We start from the raw sequence: 15385 nt of genomic DNA on the forward strand, positions 1-15385 counted from the left end.
GCTTGGACTGCAGTAATGTGACTGTTGATGTTTGGTGACTGAAGGCGTTCGATGAGGAGGGAGCCTTTTGTACCTTAAAAGAGGAGCAGCAGCATTAATAAGTGGCACCTGCTATTGTATTGCTATTGTCCTTAACACACCTTAAATTAGAGAAAGTAAAAGTAAAACGAGTAATTTAAGGGTGAGTCATGGCAGGGCAGTTCAACCATGCAGAATGCTCCTCTGGTATGATGTGGGAAATCGGGTTACTTGCACAGTCCAGGGTGACGACGTATGCAGGAAGTGCCTCTGTTGCAGCAGGAGCTGCGAATGGAGTCACTAGAGCATCCCCACAAGGATGAGACGGTGAATAGCCAGAGTTTGCAGTCCATATTGATACTTGGGATGAGGACTTGAAAGCATAATTCTGGGGAGCTGGGAAATAAATTAAAAAGCAGGATCTCGAAGGTAGTAATTTCCACATTATTCCCAGTGCTGCGTGCTAGTGAGAGCAGGAATAGGAGAACAGACCAGATGAACGTGTGGCTGGCAAGACAGCACAGTGGTTAGCACTGTTGCTTCATAGCGCCAGGATTTCCGGCTTGGGTCACTCTGTGGAGTCTGCACGTTCTCCCCGTGTGCGTGGTGCCGCTCACAATTTCGGTGGCAATGTTAACACGAGTTTGGCGTCAGCGACCGGAGAATCCTGCCCAGGATCTGTACAAGCTGTACCCCAGTAGAACTAGGAGCAATATCCTTGCAAGGGGGGGTATTTGCTAGTGTTGGGTAAGGTTTAAACTAATGACGGGAACGAGAACCTGAGCGGGAATCCTAAATTTGTTATGCAATGAGAAGGGGTTAATTAATAATCTGATGTGGGGTCCTTTCGGGAAACAGTCACCAGAACATGATAGAATTCTTCATTAGGATGGAAAGTGAGGGGCAGCATGGTGACACAATGGTTAGCATTGCTGTCTCACGACGCTGAGGTCCCAGGTTCGATCCCGGCTCTATGTCACTGTCCGTGTGGAGTTTGCACATTCTCCCCGTATTTGCGTAGGTTTCGCCCCCACAACCACAAGATGGATTGGCCACGCTAAATTGCCCCTTGGAAAAAATGAATTGGGTTCTCTAAATTTATTTTAAAAAGGATGGAAAGTGAAGTTATCTGATCTGAAACTAGGGTCCTGAATCTAAACAAAGGAAACTATGAAAGTCTGAGGTGTGAATTGGCATACATTGGAGAATTTCATTAAAACTGGATAGGCAATGGCTAATATTTAAGGAATGAATGTATGCATTACAATAGCTAAAGAGCAGCCTAGCTGGCTTACAAAATTAAGGATAGTATCAGATATAAAAGAGGTGCCCTATAAAGTTGCTTTAAAAAAAAAAGTAGCAAGCCTGAGGATTGGGAGAAGTTCAGTAGTCGGCAAAGGAGGAAAAAGAGATCGATCAAGAGAAGAAAACTAGTGAGAGTTAAATTCCAAGTATCATAAAATCAGACTCCTATAAGTATGTAAAAAGCAAACGATCGATGAAGACAAATGTAGGTCCCTTGCAGTCCAAGAAAGAAAAGAACAAGGAAATGGCAAATCAATTAAACTATGATCTGAGTTCTGTCTTCATGGAGGAAGATGCATAACTTTCCAGAAATCCTAAGGAATTCAGAATCTATTGAGAAGGAGGAAATAAGTGCTGAAGAAATTGAGGACAAGAAAGCTGATGACTCCCAGGTCCTTATAATCTACATCCCTGAATACTAAATATGACCATGGAAATAGTTGATGCTTTGTCATCTAAAATTCTGTAGATTCTGGAACTGATCTGGCAGATTGGAGGATAGCAAATGTAACCCTGCTAGTTAAAACGATGGAGGGAGGGAGAAAACAAGGAATTATAGACCAGGTAGCTTAACATCAGTAGTAGGGAAAATACTAAAGACTTATCAGACCCTTTATAACAGGACACTGAGAAAATATCAACAGGATTAGACAAAGTCAATATGCATTTATGAAAGGGAGATTATGTTTGACACCTGGAGTTTTTGAGGACTAGTAGAATAGGTAAGGGAGAACCAGTGGATGTGATATTTGTACTTTCAGAAAGCTCTTGATAATGTCCCATAAGAGGTTAGTATGTAAAATGAAAGCACATGGGATTGGGGGTAATATATTGGCATGGATTGAGAATTGATTAGCAGACAAGAAACTGAGAGCCGGAATAAATCTTTTTTGAAGTGGAAGGCAGTGACTAATGGGGTCCCGCTGGGATCAGTGCTTGGGCCCCAGCTATTCCCAATATACATCAATGATCTGGATGAGGGAATCAAAAGTAATATTTTCCAAGTTTGCTGACAACACTAAATCTGGTGGGAATTAGTGTTGAGGCTTCACTGTGATTTAAAACCAATTGAGTGAGTGGACACTATGGATAAATGTGAATTTTCCACTTCTGACAGAGAAATAGAACAACAGAATATTTAAAAGGTGATAGATTGGGAGATGTTGATGTACAAAGGGACCTGGGAGTCCAAGTAAAAGTAAAGTCACCATAGGTTACTTTCCCCTTTAAGGGGGAGAGCTGACTTGTGGTGATTTCACCTGAGGATCACCACACCCTGGGTGGGCGTGGGGAAGAGGTGGGGGCCAGGTTGAGAAGGCCTTCATGAATAACCTCATCCGGTACAGGATTTGAAGCCACACTGCTGGCCTTGCTGTGCATCACAAACCAGCTATCTAGCCAACTGAGCTAACCCCCCCCCCCCCCCCCCCCACCAGTTACTAAAAGCATAGCCCTTTCGGACTAGGATTAGGAGAAATTGCTTCACTCAAAGGGTGAACCTGTGGATTCTAAATCACTGAATATATTTAAGGAAATAGATATTTAAGGTGTCAAAGAGTACAGGAGAAGATTGAGTGAATATGCTTTTGAGATAGAGGACAGTCCATCCATGTGGCTTAGATAACCCATCATGCTGAGGAGGAAGGGAGTTCCAGGATTTTGAGCCAGTGAAGGAAAGGTGATATTGTTCCATGTCAGGGTGGTGAGGGGAACTTGCAGATGGTGGGTGTCCCAGGTATCTGCTGCAACTTGTACTTCTAGATTACTGTATTTCAAATTTTTTTTCTGGGGACCTTTTATTTAAACCATCCGGGCGACCTTTGCGACCCACACCAACCGAACTTTGCGACCCATGCTGGGGGACGTTCACAACCCACGGCACCCGAGCTTCGTGACGCAAAATTTTCACTTATCTTTAATGTGACAGGTGAGCCTGCTTGGTCCTCATGATCTCACTTGCCTTAACATTCAATGTTACCCCTCTATATGGGTTGTTCATCAGAGGTCCTGGAGCTCACACCACAGCTTTCTGTTGTGGATTCTCCTGACCCATTCTGCCAGCATGTTTAGTTGTGAGATCCTGGCCTGTTTGTGTGCCTGGCCTTTTCTCCTTTATTACAAAACGATCCATTTTTAAATCTTCAGTCCTGTTGCTTGCTGCTAACAAAATTGAGGAATCACAATTGTGCCAGAGCAGGTGCTCAGGCCTGTAACCTGCTCTCTGCCGTTGCTTCAGACAGGAACTGCATAGAATTAAAAAAACATCTTCTGGTCAGTGTACTGACGTCAGGCAGAGGCGGTCTTTCCCATGGGCTCCGGGCATGCGCACTGATGAGTGGGCACGCATGCTCAGCACAGCCGGCATTTTTAAAAGCCGACTGCAGTCATTGTGCACTGCGCCCCGCAATCGGGAACGCCACGTGTGGCCCTGCGACCCTCCTGACATATGCCCGCAATCAGCCTGCAGGTTGTGACCCCGACTTTGAGAACGACTGTTCTAGCAGGTAGGGGGGTCACAGATTTGGAAGGTGCTGTCTCAGGTGGCTTGTTGAGTTGCTGCAGTGCATCTTGTAAGGTGGTGGATGAGATGCTGATAAAGTGGACTACAGTGTCCTGGATTGTGTTAAGCATAGTGTGTTGGGGTTGTACTTCATCCAGACACGTGGTATTCCATCACACTCCTGATCTATGCCTTGTAAATGCTTCTGAGGAGTCAGATTAATTACTTGCCACAGAGCTCCCAGCCTCTGACCTACTATCATAACTATAGTGGTTGATCCAGTTCAGATTTTGGTCAATTGTAACACCCAGGAGAATGATGGTGGGGGATTCAGTGATGGTAATGCCATTGAATATCATTAGATTCTCCATCCAAGACCCTCCATATATTACCTCTGACCCCATTTCCCTTCACCCAGCACTTGCCCTGTATTCACCATACCGTCTGACCTGCCCCTCTTTGATGCTGAAAGTTCTGTAGTCAGCAAAGGGCGCAGTTCATCCATATGAATTTCAGACTCGGCCCAATGCTCAACTCTTCTGCTCACTTCTTTGGGCAGGCGTTACCACACCATGCCAGTTCAACAGATCTTTCACCTCCAATATTCTCCCTCTACCTAAACCCGCCTTCTGGCCTCCTACCTGTTGTTGATCTTTGCATTAAGAACTGTGGACATATCAGCTGTCTCTTTCTCTGCCCCTCATCGGCCCCAAATGTCTCCCTCTGAACTTGCTGCACTCCATTCTCCTAGGTCCAACCTTGTGCTAACGAGGCTGGTGCCATTGCTTTCTGACATACTGACCAGTGGCAGGGTTGTCTCACAGCACTAGGGACCCGGGTTCAATTCCAGCCTTTGGTTTTCAAGTTCTCCCTGTGTGCGTGAGGGTTTCCTCCCAGTCTAAAGATGGGTAAGTTAGGTGGATTAGCCATGATAAAATTGCCCGAGTGACCAAAAAGGTTCATTGGTGCTTGGTGGGATGTCTTTGAGGGTCGGTGCAGACTCTCCTTGATTCTCTGATCAGCCATGATCTTTTTGAATGGTGAAACACACAAGAAGGGTCTACTGCTGCTCCTATTTTCTCAATGAGTAATGTCCATAAGAACCTAACTCTTTTCATTGCGAGGTTCCCATAGGAATCATTCACTTAAGTTGTTGCACTTTAAAATTGCCTTGTAGAATGCAACCACGACTTTGAGCAATTACTGTACTTTTCAGTCACCTTTTGCGCAGTCCAAGGATTGTATGGTAACTCAATTACAATTAGCTGTATTACATAATTTACATATCACATTTGTTAAATGCCATGGGCGAAGGGAAATATAATAATTTCTCTTCCTCCTTCCTAATTGTTTTTGGGAACTCAAACAGCTAAATGAGCTTGGAGTTTGCTACATGGGTGGAGTGGGCAGTGGTAAGTTAGGACAGTGTGCGCTCTTTGGATTCAGAAGGAAAGGCATGACAGGAACATTATTCACCTATGCATTTGGTGAAGTAAATTAAACTTTTCCAAACCCAGCATATCAAAGAGTGACAAGTCAGTGATTTTTAGTTTTTATATTCTACAAGTGAGCTAACCTACTCTGGAAAAGAACCAATTTTTAAAAATTGCAGAATGTGTTTTGCTAGCAAGACCAGCAATTAGATGCTCTGACTGAGTGGTTTACTGGGTCACTTTGGAGGGTTAAGTCAATCAGATTGGAGTCACATATAAACTATACCAAATAAGGGTGACAGGTTTTCTTCTCAAGGGCATTCCTGAACCAGTTGGGTCTTTGCAACAAACAGTTTCAACATCACTTTCAATTGAGCAAAAGCTGAATTCTCAAACTGCCATGTTCTCCAATTTTTGCAGGATATGGAAATATTTCAGTTACGTCCAATCCATAGATATGAACAGCGCAGCCAGGCAGTAATGATCCCAGAAACACATTCTAAAATTCCATGCCAAAAGAAACCCGTGTTCAATTTGGGTATCCAATTTGAGCCTGATTATTAACAGATTTTTGTAATTGTGTTCACTAAAAATTAAATTTACTTTTTGAAGAAACAGGTGGTTAAAAAGTTTATTGCTGCACTGTATAACTTCCTGCAACCATACAAAACGTATAATTTTTAATTAACCCATTGCTTTCAATAATTTGTTCAAATTAACTTGCAATATCACCATAAAATATTTTATAGAGATTGCATTATATATACAATATTAGATGAGTTTCAAGCCACTTCTTCCAACAGAAACAAATTCAATAGCTGTTCTCGAGTACAGGAACCACAAAAGACACCATCAAACCAATGACCATTAATTGCGCACTATTACAGCACAAACGGCAAGACTTTCCCTCATGAAGTTAGCATTGAGGTGCTGAATTCATTAATGCCCAGAGTTTGCTTCAAGTCCAAGAGATCTCCCATTTCATCCATTTAACAGCAATACGTAGACTTCCATTTTCTCAGTAGCTCCATTCTCTCATTTTCTAGTTAATCCATGGTTCTGCATCCATAACTTGCGAAACTTTACAGCTGCTTGTTTTCGCTGTGCTCCTAAAAAAATAGGGATGTTATATCAATGATACGGGAATATAAAAACTATGCAAGGACACAAAGCCCTGGAATGCGGTTAGCGGTGCTCACTGTTATATTGTGGGAAAGCTGACAGCATTGCTAGCGTATATACATACGCAGTTATATTTGGATTTCAAAAGTTGCAGTCAGATCATAGAATTTACAGTGCAGAAGGTGGCCATTCGGCCCATCAAGTCTAAACCTCCACCCTATACCCATAACCCAGCAAACCCACCCAACACTAAGGACAATTTTAGACACTAAGGGCAATTTATCATGGCCAATCCACCTAACCTGCACATGTTTGGACGGAAACCCACGCACACACGGGGAGAACGTGCAGACTCCGCACAGACAGTGCCCAAGCTGGGAATCGAGCCTGGGACCCTGGAGCTGTGAAGCAATTGTGCTGACCACTATGCTACCGTGCTGCCCTAAATAAAGATGTACTTTATTCCTCCAAATTGCATATTTGCAGTTCTCACCAATTAAAATGACTGCAACAGTAAACTTGTCCACGAGTTCTGCAGTAAAAATAGCAGAAAACATTTGACAATCTGGAGTCAGTGAGGATTTTAACAACATAGCACAGTGGTGGCAACATGCAGCTGGGGGCCAAACGAAACCCATCGGGGTTCTGAGGCGACCCACAAGACATTTCATTGATTGTTGGCCATGCGCAGGGTTGCCCCATTCTGCTGATTTCTGTCTGCATAGTTTTCTTCCTACCGGTGGCTGAAGTGGTACGCACGTAAAGCGAGGGCAAGTGAAGTGAGGTGCGAGCTGATTGCTCACAACATTGACTGTGAGCTGCAGTCTCACGGCATCGAGGTCACAGGTTCGATCCTGACTCTGGGTCACTGTCTGTGTGGAGTTTGCACATGCTAAATTGCCCCTTAATTGGAAAAAAATGAATTGGGTACTCTAAATTTATTTTTAAAACATTGACTGAGAGCCATGTGCACCCTCTGTGTCCTAAGTGTAAATATTTATTTTATTTTTACCGTTTGAAGTGGATGATAGTTCTACTAATATATAAATGATGAATCATTTTCAATAACTGGTTATGAAATATTCAGTGTACTAAATGTATTTAATCTTATTCATGGGGCCATGGTTAATGAACTAGACTGATTTCAATCTTGCAGATCCCTGAAGTGAAGGAGGGCCACTCATGTGGCACACTCACTAGCCTAGGTTTCCCACCACTGGCATAGTGAGTGATAACTACTTTCTAGTTTGGAAATTAATTTTAAGAAATGTGATTTCTACATTTAGAAGAAAGGTAGTGTTGGGAATTTTTGTTTAAAAACATTTTGTCCGTGTCAAATGGTGTATATCATTTTAGTCTAATCTATATTTCCTGATTTTGAATCTGTGCACCAGTGTGGATCCTTGTTGATTCATGCAGAATTCATGCCAAGGTTTCAAAGTGCAGAGTTAGACAAAGAACATGCCACCTATGCATAATATAAATCTGACAGTATAATATTTAGACAGGCCTTTATTTATGGTTTCTATGATAATTAATTTTCCTTCAACAATTAAAAGTGCAGGCATATTCACAAAGACATTTAACACATGTTCCAACTTTGGAAAGCAAAATACTGCAGATGATGAAAATCTGAGGTGAAAACAGATATTGCTGGTTAACAAACCAGGCAGCACCTGTGGAGGGTAGATGACCTTTCATCAGAACTGGAAAAAGCTAGAGATGTTTTAAACAAGTATGGTAGTAGGGAAAGGGGAGGTGAGTAGATCAAAAAGATCTATGATAGTATGGAAGTCAGAAGAGATGAAATGACAAAACAAATAGTGGTGCAAGCAAGATGGCAATGGAACAAAAAAAAAAGAGACAAAAGAAACTTGAGCAGTCGATGTCAAAACATTTTTAAAATGGGGGTGGAGATTATGATCTGAAATTGTTGAATTCAATGTGGAGTCTGCAAGGCTGTGAAGTGCCTAATTAAAAGTGCTGTTCCTTCAGCTTCACTGTACAGTGTGGGAATCCAAGGACCGAAGTGTCTGGGTGGGACGTGGACAGAAAATTACAATTACAGGTGGCGGGAAGCTGAATAGAGGTGTCTTTGTAAAGATGTTACCAATCCTGGCCCCGCACCTGCGGGAGATGTTCACAGACTCGCTAGCTAGGGGCACACTTCCACCCACGCTAGCACAGGCCTCAATCTCGCTGATACCTAAGAAAGACAAAGACCCAACGGAATGTGGGTCATAACATACCCATCTCACTGCTGAACGCAGACGCCAAAATACTGGCCAAAATCCTAGCCAAAGGGCTAGAAGACTGTGTACCCGAGGTGGTCACAGAGGACCAGACGGGCTTCGGCAAAGGTAGATAGCTTACCTCGAACATCAGGCGCCTGCTGAACGTGATAATGACCCCCTCCGGGGACAACACACAAGAGATGATCGTCTCCCTCGACGCAGAAAAGGCCTTTGACAGAGTCGAATGGATATACCTCATAGAGGTACTGGAGCGGTTCAGGCTTGGAACAGGGTTCACCGCGTGGGTAAAGCTCCTATACAACACTCCCATGGCGAGCGTAAGGACCAACAATACCAACTCCCAATACTTCCAGCTGCACAGGGGCACCAGACAAGGATGCCCACTGTCCCCGCTGCTGTTCGCACTAGCGATCGAACCGCTAGCAATCGCGCTCAGGGCAGCAAAAAGTTGGAGTGAGATCCGAAGGGGAGGCAGTGAGCACAGAGTCTCACTCTATGCAGATGACCTGCTCCTCTACATCTCGGACCCACAGAGCAGCATGGACGGAATAATTGCGCTCCTGAAAGAGTTGGGAGCCTTCTCGGGCTACAAACTCAACATGAGCAAAAGCGAGATCTTCCCAGTACACCTGCAAGGGGTGGGGGGGGGGGGGGGGGGGGGGGGCAGAACTAAAGGGGCTGCATTTTAAAAAAGCCTGACACAAATTCCGCTACCTGGGGATCCAAATAGCCCATGACTGGAAAGGGATCCACAAATGGAACCTCACCAGTCTGACGGAGGAAGTAAAAAAGTACCTGCAAAGATGGAACACACTCCCACTCTCCAAGGACGTACCCACAACCGCCACGACAGACACTACTGGAAGACCTACTGGACGCAAGCATCCTCGATAAAAGGAACTGTAGCGACATGTATGACCGACTGGTAGAAAGGGCCGACACCGTACTGGACGCAACAAGAAAGAAATGGGAGGATGACCTGGGGATTGAGATAGGGTGGGGACTCTGGAGCAAAGCACTGCATAGGGTCAACTCCACCGCCACGTGCGCAAGGCTCAGCCTGACGCAACTAAAAGTGGTACATAGAGCCCACTTAACAAGAACCCGTATGAGTAGGTTCTTCCCGGAGGTGGAGGACAGATGTGAATGGTGCCAAAGAGGCCCGGCCAACCACACCCACATGTTCTGGTCTTGCCCCAGACTCGTAGAGTACTGGACAGCCTTCTTCGAGGCCATGTCCAAAGTGGTGGGGTCAGGGTGGAGCCATGCCCGAAAGTGGCGGTCTTCGGGGTCTCGGACCAGCCAGATCTATTCCTGGGGAGGAGGGCGGACGCCCTTGCCTTTGCCTCCCGATCGCCCTCCGTAGAATCCTGTTTGGCTGGCGGTCAGCAGCACCACCTAGAGCCGCAGACTGGCTGTCCGACCTCTCGGAATCTCTCCAAATGGAGAAAATCAAATTCGCCATCCGAGGGTCAGACGACGGCTTCCACAGAACGTGGAAGCCATTCATGCATCTGTTCCGGGATCTGTTTGTGGCCAACGAACAAGAGGAAGAATAGCCGGGTGGCCAAGAATCAGGGGAAAATGGTCGGGAGTCGGGAGAAGGTAGCCGGGGCATGGAGGGGAGAGATGGACTGGGAGGGAGGGGGACGACGACGGCTAAACCTGAGGAGGGAGGGGTGAACCACGGGGGGAAAGGAAAGACAGCTAAACCTGGGGAGAGGGAGGCGAACCGTGGAGGGGGGGGGGGGGGGGGGGGGGGGGGGGGGGAGAGAGACGGGAGAGGAGGGCCGGTGGGGTGGGGTAGGGGGGCAGGAGCCGGAGGGAGGGCACGGGATGCCAAAACGTGCATGACATCTCCAGGAGCGGGGAACGAGGAAACTAGAAATGGAGGACGGCAGAAGCGGGGGCGAGCGTGGGATGGCAGCGAGACCCGTCCGGGAGGGGCGGACGACAACAACACACAGCACAGCCAAATATCGCACACTGTGATTTTCTCCCCGGCACCCAAATGTGTGTGTGCCCCCCCAGTCCGCGCCACTCCCCCCACCCCACAGGCAGTCACCTACTTACGTGGTGTGGGTAATTTTGCCAGATGTACAGAGCTGCCACTGTTGAGCTGGTGCACAATACCCCACCAGTCATTCTATTTCATATTTTATTGTTTTTTTTTAATGTTGGGGTGTACCCTTCTCCTCTAAATATGTGTGTATATATATATATGTATGTTTCTTATTCTGTGTACATAACTGTAATTATACCTTGTTCAAAAACCCAATAAAAACATTTATAAAAAAAAAAGATGTTACCAATCGCGTTTTCTCTCTCCAATGGAACAAGGTGGTGTTGGGGGCGATTGAGGAATGGACCAGTGTGCTGCCCAGGGAATGGTCCCTTTGCAAGTTGTGAGAGATGGGGATGGGAAATTATGTTTGGTGGTAGCATCACGTTGGCGGAGGATGTTAAAGCTGGTAGGGAGATGGTGAGGTCATGGGGAACTGGTCCATTCCCCAATCACCCCAACATTTCCTCCGCTTCCAGCACCAATTCCCATGCAAATGTAACCCTGTTACCACCTACCTTCCCACCATCCACAGCCGTAAACACCAGGAATTTGCCTGTTACTTCTTTCAATTTACTATATTATATTCACTGATCATGATTTGGTTTTACAATGGGGATATTAAACACAGATTGTGTGAGTGTTTTGTAGAACACCTCCATTTAGTCCTCAAGCATGACCCTGTGCTTCTGGTTGGCATTGTCATTTTAGTTCTCTGTCCCATTCTGTCCTTTGCCTTCTGTACTGTTTCAAGGACGATCAATGATAAGGTTGAGAAATCATTTTTGATTCGGCACTTTATAGCCGACTGACTCAACACACAAAGATCAGATCATAACTCTGCCCCATTTGGGTTTTTTTTAAAAAGACTGTTGGTAATATTTCTGCTCTTCCCATTTACATCTCATCTAGGCCCATCTTTTGTTTCTTTAATTGCTCTATCACCATCTCCTTGTGCTGTGCATCATTATTCCTTTTCATTTAGTCTTCCCGGCTCTCCACATGATCATAGATTTATCCTTTTGTTCTTTTATCCCTTGCCCTGCCACTATGCCTGCTTAAGGCTTATTGGAGCTCTAACTTCTTCCAGTTCCAACAAAGATCAGCAGCATGAAATGTTGTTTCTCTCACCACAGATGCTACCTACCTGTTTTTATTCTAGTTTTGGAAATTTTTTCCAGCATCCTTAGCATTCTGACAATATTTACATACCCCAGCGTTCGTTGACGAACTGCATCGCAGCTTTTTTCTTTTCAGCTTTCTTGTTTGCAAGTGAGAAGTATTCATTGACTAGTTTAAAAACACAAAACATCCGAAGTATAATTAAGAGAGGTAAAAGGAGAACAAAAAGTAAAATTCTAGAAGTGAATACAAAGACAAAGTTACCATTGCTTCTCCTGCTGCCTGGACCATAAAGTCGATTATTAATGAAATCTCTGGCATTTTCCATCTGCTGATTTGTTTCACCTTGGTCCTTTAACCGAATGGCAAAATAGCTCTCCTTCCATCTATAAGAGTATGACACTGTGTTTAAAAAAAGGTAAAACTACACAGCAAGCCTTCATTAAGAGATCAGCACAGAGCAGTCGTAAAAGGGGTGCACGGCAGTGTGTAAGATTGGGCATTTGATCAGAGTGTGAAAGAAGATAGTGCTTTTTCCTTCCAATTCTTGCAGCCAGGATAACTTGCAATGCTCCACTCTGGAAGTCGATACTAAGTACTCTGAGGCCCTGACCATAGAGCTGCTGGCGGAGAGGAAAAAGCTGTAAATGGACTTTAACCTGCTATCCAATAGGAAAGCAGTGCACCAACTCCGCCAGACACGGGTGACCTTCTACGAACAGGGAGACAAGGCTGGCCGCCTATTGGCTCACCAGCAGAGAAAGCAGGCAGCCACAAGGGAAATAGCGCAGGTAAAGGATAGCAAAGGCAGACTGGTAACAGAACCAAAGGAGGTCAATCAGGCATTCGAGACATTCTACTGGAGACTGTACACCTCCGAGCCCCCCCCGACGGGAATGTGGGAATGAAACAGTTCCGAGACAGACTGGAACTGCCAGTGGTGGGGGAAGACAGATGGGGGGAGCTGGAAGCACCAATAGACCTGGGAGAAATCATGGAGAGCATCAGCTCCGTGCAGACGGGGAAGGCACCGGGACCTGACCGGTTCCCGGCGACTTCTACAAAAAATGCGCACCAGTCCTGGCCCCACACTTCAGGGACATGTTCGCGGACTCATTGGCGGGTAGCACCCTGCCCCCAATGCTAGCTACAATCTCACTAATACCCAAAAAAGATAAAGACCTGACGGAATATGGATCATACAGACCCATTTCGCTGCTGAACGTGGATGCGGAAATACACGCAAAGGCTGGAGGGTTGTGTACCAGATGTGAACGCAGAGGACCAAACGGGCTTTGTCAAGGGTAGGCAGCTCACAGCGAACATCAGACGGTTGCTGAATGTGATACAGTAGTCCCCCTTTATAACGCGGGTGTTGGGGTCCAAGACAGCCACCCGCGTTGCAACCGAGCCGTGGATATCCACGATGGGGGTTTTAAATTTATTTTAAAATCTATGCTAGCGCTTCCCATTGAGAGTCTACGGGGGGCGGGGGGAGAGGTCAGACCCCCGTAGACTCACAATGGGAAGCGCTAGCATAGATTTTTAAATAAATTTAAAACCCCCATCGTGGATCCAATTACAATTTCAGCGGCCGGCTCACTTTGATCCGGAGAGGGAAGCTGCTCTCACTGAAATCAGCCGGCCGCTGAAATTGACACTGCCCGCTGCTCTCTCCCTCCAATCCAACTTTTAAGTTTAATGTTTCTGATTGGAGGGAGAGAGCAGCCGGCAGTGTCAATTTCTTTTTTTTCCCTCCGCTTGCCCCCTCTCCCCCCACATCCTCCAACTAGACCCCTCTCCCCCCACACCCTCCGGCTCGCCCCCTCTCCCCCCACACCCTCCGGCTCGCCCCCTCTCCCCCCACACCCTCCGGCTCGCCCCCTCTCCCCCCACACCCTCCGGCTCGCCCCCTCTCCCCCCACATCCTCCGGCTCGCCCCCTCCCCACAACCCTCCGGCTCGCCCCCTCTCCCCCCACAGCGTCCAGCTCGCCCCCTCTCCCCCCACACCTTCCGGCTCGCTCCCTCTCTCCCTCTCCCCCACACCCTCCTGCTCTCCCCCACAGCGTCCAGCTCGCCCCCTCTCCCCCCACAGCGTCCAGCTCGCCCCCTCTCCCCCCACACCTTCCGGCTCGCTCCCTCTCCCCCTCTCCCCCCACACCCTCCGACTCGCCCCCTCTCCCCCCCCCCACACCCTCCGGCTCGCCCCCTCTCCCCCCACACCCTCCGGCTCGCCCCCTCTCCCCCCACATCCTCCGGCTCGCCCCCTCCCCACACCCTCCGGTTCGCCCCCTCTCCCCCCACAGCGTCCAGCTCGCCCCCTCTCCCCCCACACCTTCCGGCTCGCTCCCTCTCCCCCACACCCTCCTGCTCTCCCCCACAGCGTCCAGCTCGCCCCCTCTCCCCCACACCTTCCGGCTCGCTCCCTCTCCCCCTCTCCCCCACACCCTCCGGCTCGCTCCCTCTCCCCCTCACCCTCCTGCTCTCCCCCACAGCGTCCAGCTCGCCCCCTCTCCCCCCACACCTTCCGGCTCGCTCCCTCTCCCCCTCTCCCCCACACCCTCCGGCTCGCTCCCTCTCCCCCTCTCCCCCACACCCTCCTGCTCTCCCCCACGGCGTCCAGCTCGCCCCCTCTCCCCCACACCTTCCGGCTAGCTCCCTCTCCCCCACACCCTCCTGCTCTCCCCCACAGCGTCCAGCTTGCCCCCTGTCCCCCCACACCCTCCGGCTCGCCCCCTCCCCACACCCTCCGGCTCGCCCTCCCCCCCCCTCTCCTCCCCCGTCCCCCAACACCCGCAGGGCCCCCCTCTCTCCCCCAACACCCGCAGGGCCCTCCTCTCTCCCCCAACACCCGCAGGTCCACCCTCTCTCCCCCACACCCCCAGGGGGGTCTCCCCCACACCCACAGGGGGCTCTCCCCCACACCCACAGGGGGCTCTCCCCCACACCCACAGGGGGCTCTCCACCACACCCGCCCCCCTCCTCTCCCCCCCCAACACCCACCCCCCTCCTCTCCCCCCCAACACCCGCCCCCCTCTCTCCCCCAACACCCGCAGGGCCCTCCTCTCTCCCCCAACACCCGCAGGTCCACCCTCTCTCCCCCAGGGGGGTCCCCCCCACACCCACAGGGGGGTCTCCCCCACACCCACAGGGGGGTCTCCCCCACACCCACAGGGGGGTCTCCCCACACCCACAGGGGGGTCTCCCCCACACCCGCCCCCCTCCTCTCCCCCCCAACACCCGCCCCCCTCCTCTCCCCCCCAACACCCGCCCCCCTCCTCTCCCCCCCCCAACACCCGCCCCCCCTCCTCTCCCCCCCAACACCCGCCCCCCTCCTCTCCCCCCCAACACCCGCCCCCTCCTCTCCCCCCCAACACCCGCCCCCCTCCTCTCCCCCCAACACCCGCCCCCCTCCTCTCCCCCCCAACACCCGCCCCCCTCCTCTCCCCCCCCAACACCCGCCCCCCTCCTCTCCCCCCAACACCCACCCCCCTCCTCTCCCCCCCACCACCCGCCCCCCTCCCCTCCCCCCCCAACATCCGCCCCCCTCCTCTCCCCCCCAACACC

At 49.1% G+C, this 15385-nt stretch overlaps 1 protein-coding gene across 1 annotated transcript in view; it reads right to left on the reverse strand.

Annotated features, from left to right (window-relative positions):
* Positions 1-5871: 5871 nt before the first annotated feature.
* The window catches only part of nol7 (nucleolar protein 7), a 35887-nt gene continuing 26373 nt past the window's right edge, over positions 5872-15385 (reverse strand). Inside the window, exons 6-8 of the mRNA XM_038797090.1 lie at positions 12082-12203; positions 11908-11985; positions 5872-6365 (exon numbers count right to left, since the gene is read on the reverse strand). Of these exons, the coding sequence (XP_038653018.1) occupies positions 6292-6365; positions 11908-11985; positions 12082-12203 (274 nt within the window). The 3' untranslated portion in view covers positions 5872-6291. The remainder of the gene's footprint in view (positions 6366-11907; positions 11986-12081; positions 12204-15385) is intronic.

The sequence above is a fragment of the Scyliorhinus canicula genome, chromosome 5 (genome assembly GCF_902713615.1).
Source record: "Scyliorhinus canicula chromosome 5, sScyCan1.1, whole genome shotgun sequence".
NCBI classification, from domain to species: Eukaryota; Metazoa; Chordata; class Chondrichthyes; order Carcharhiniformes; family Scyliorhinidae; genus Scyliorhinus; species Scyliorhinus canicula.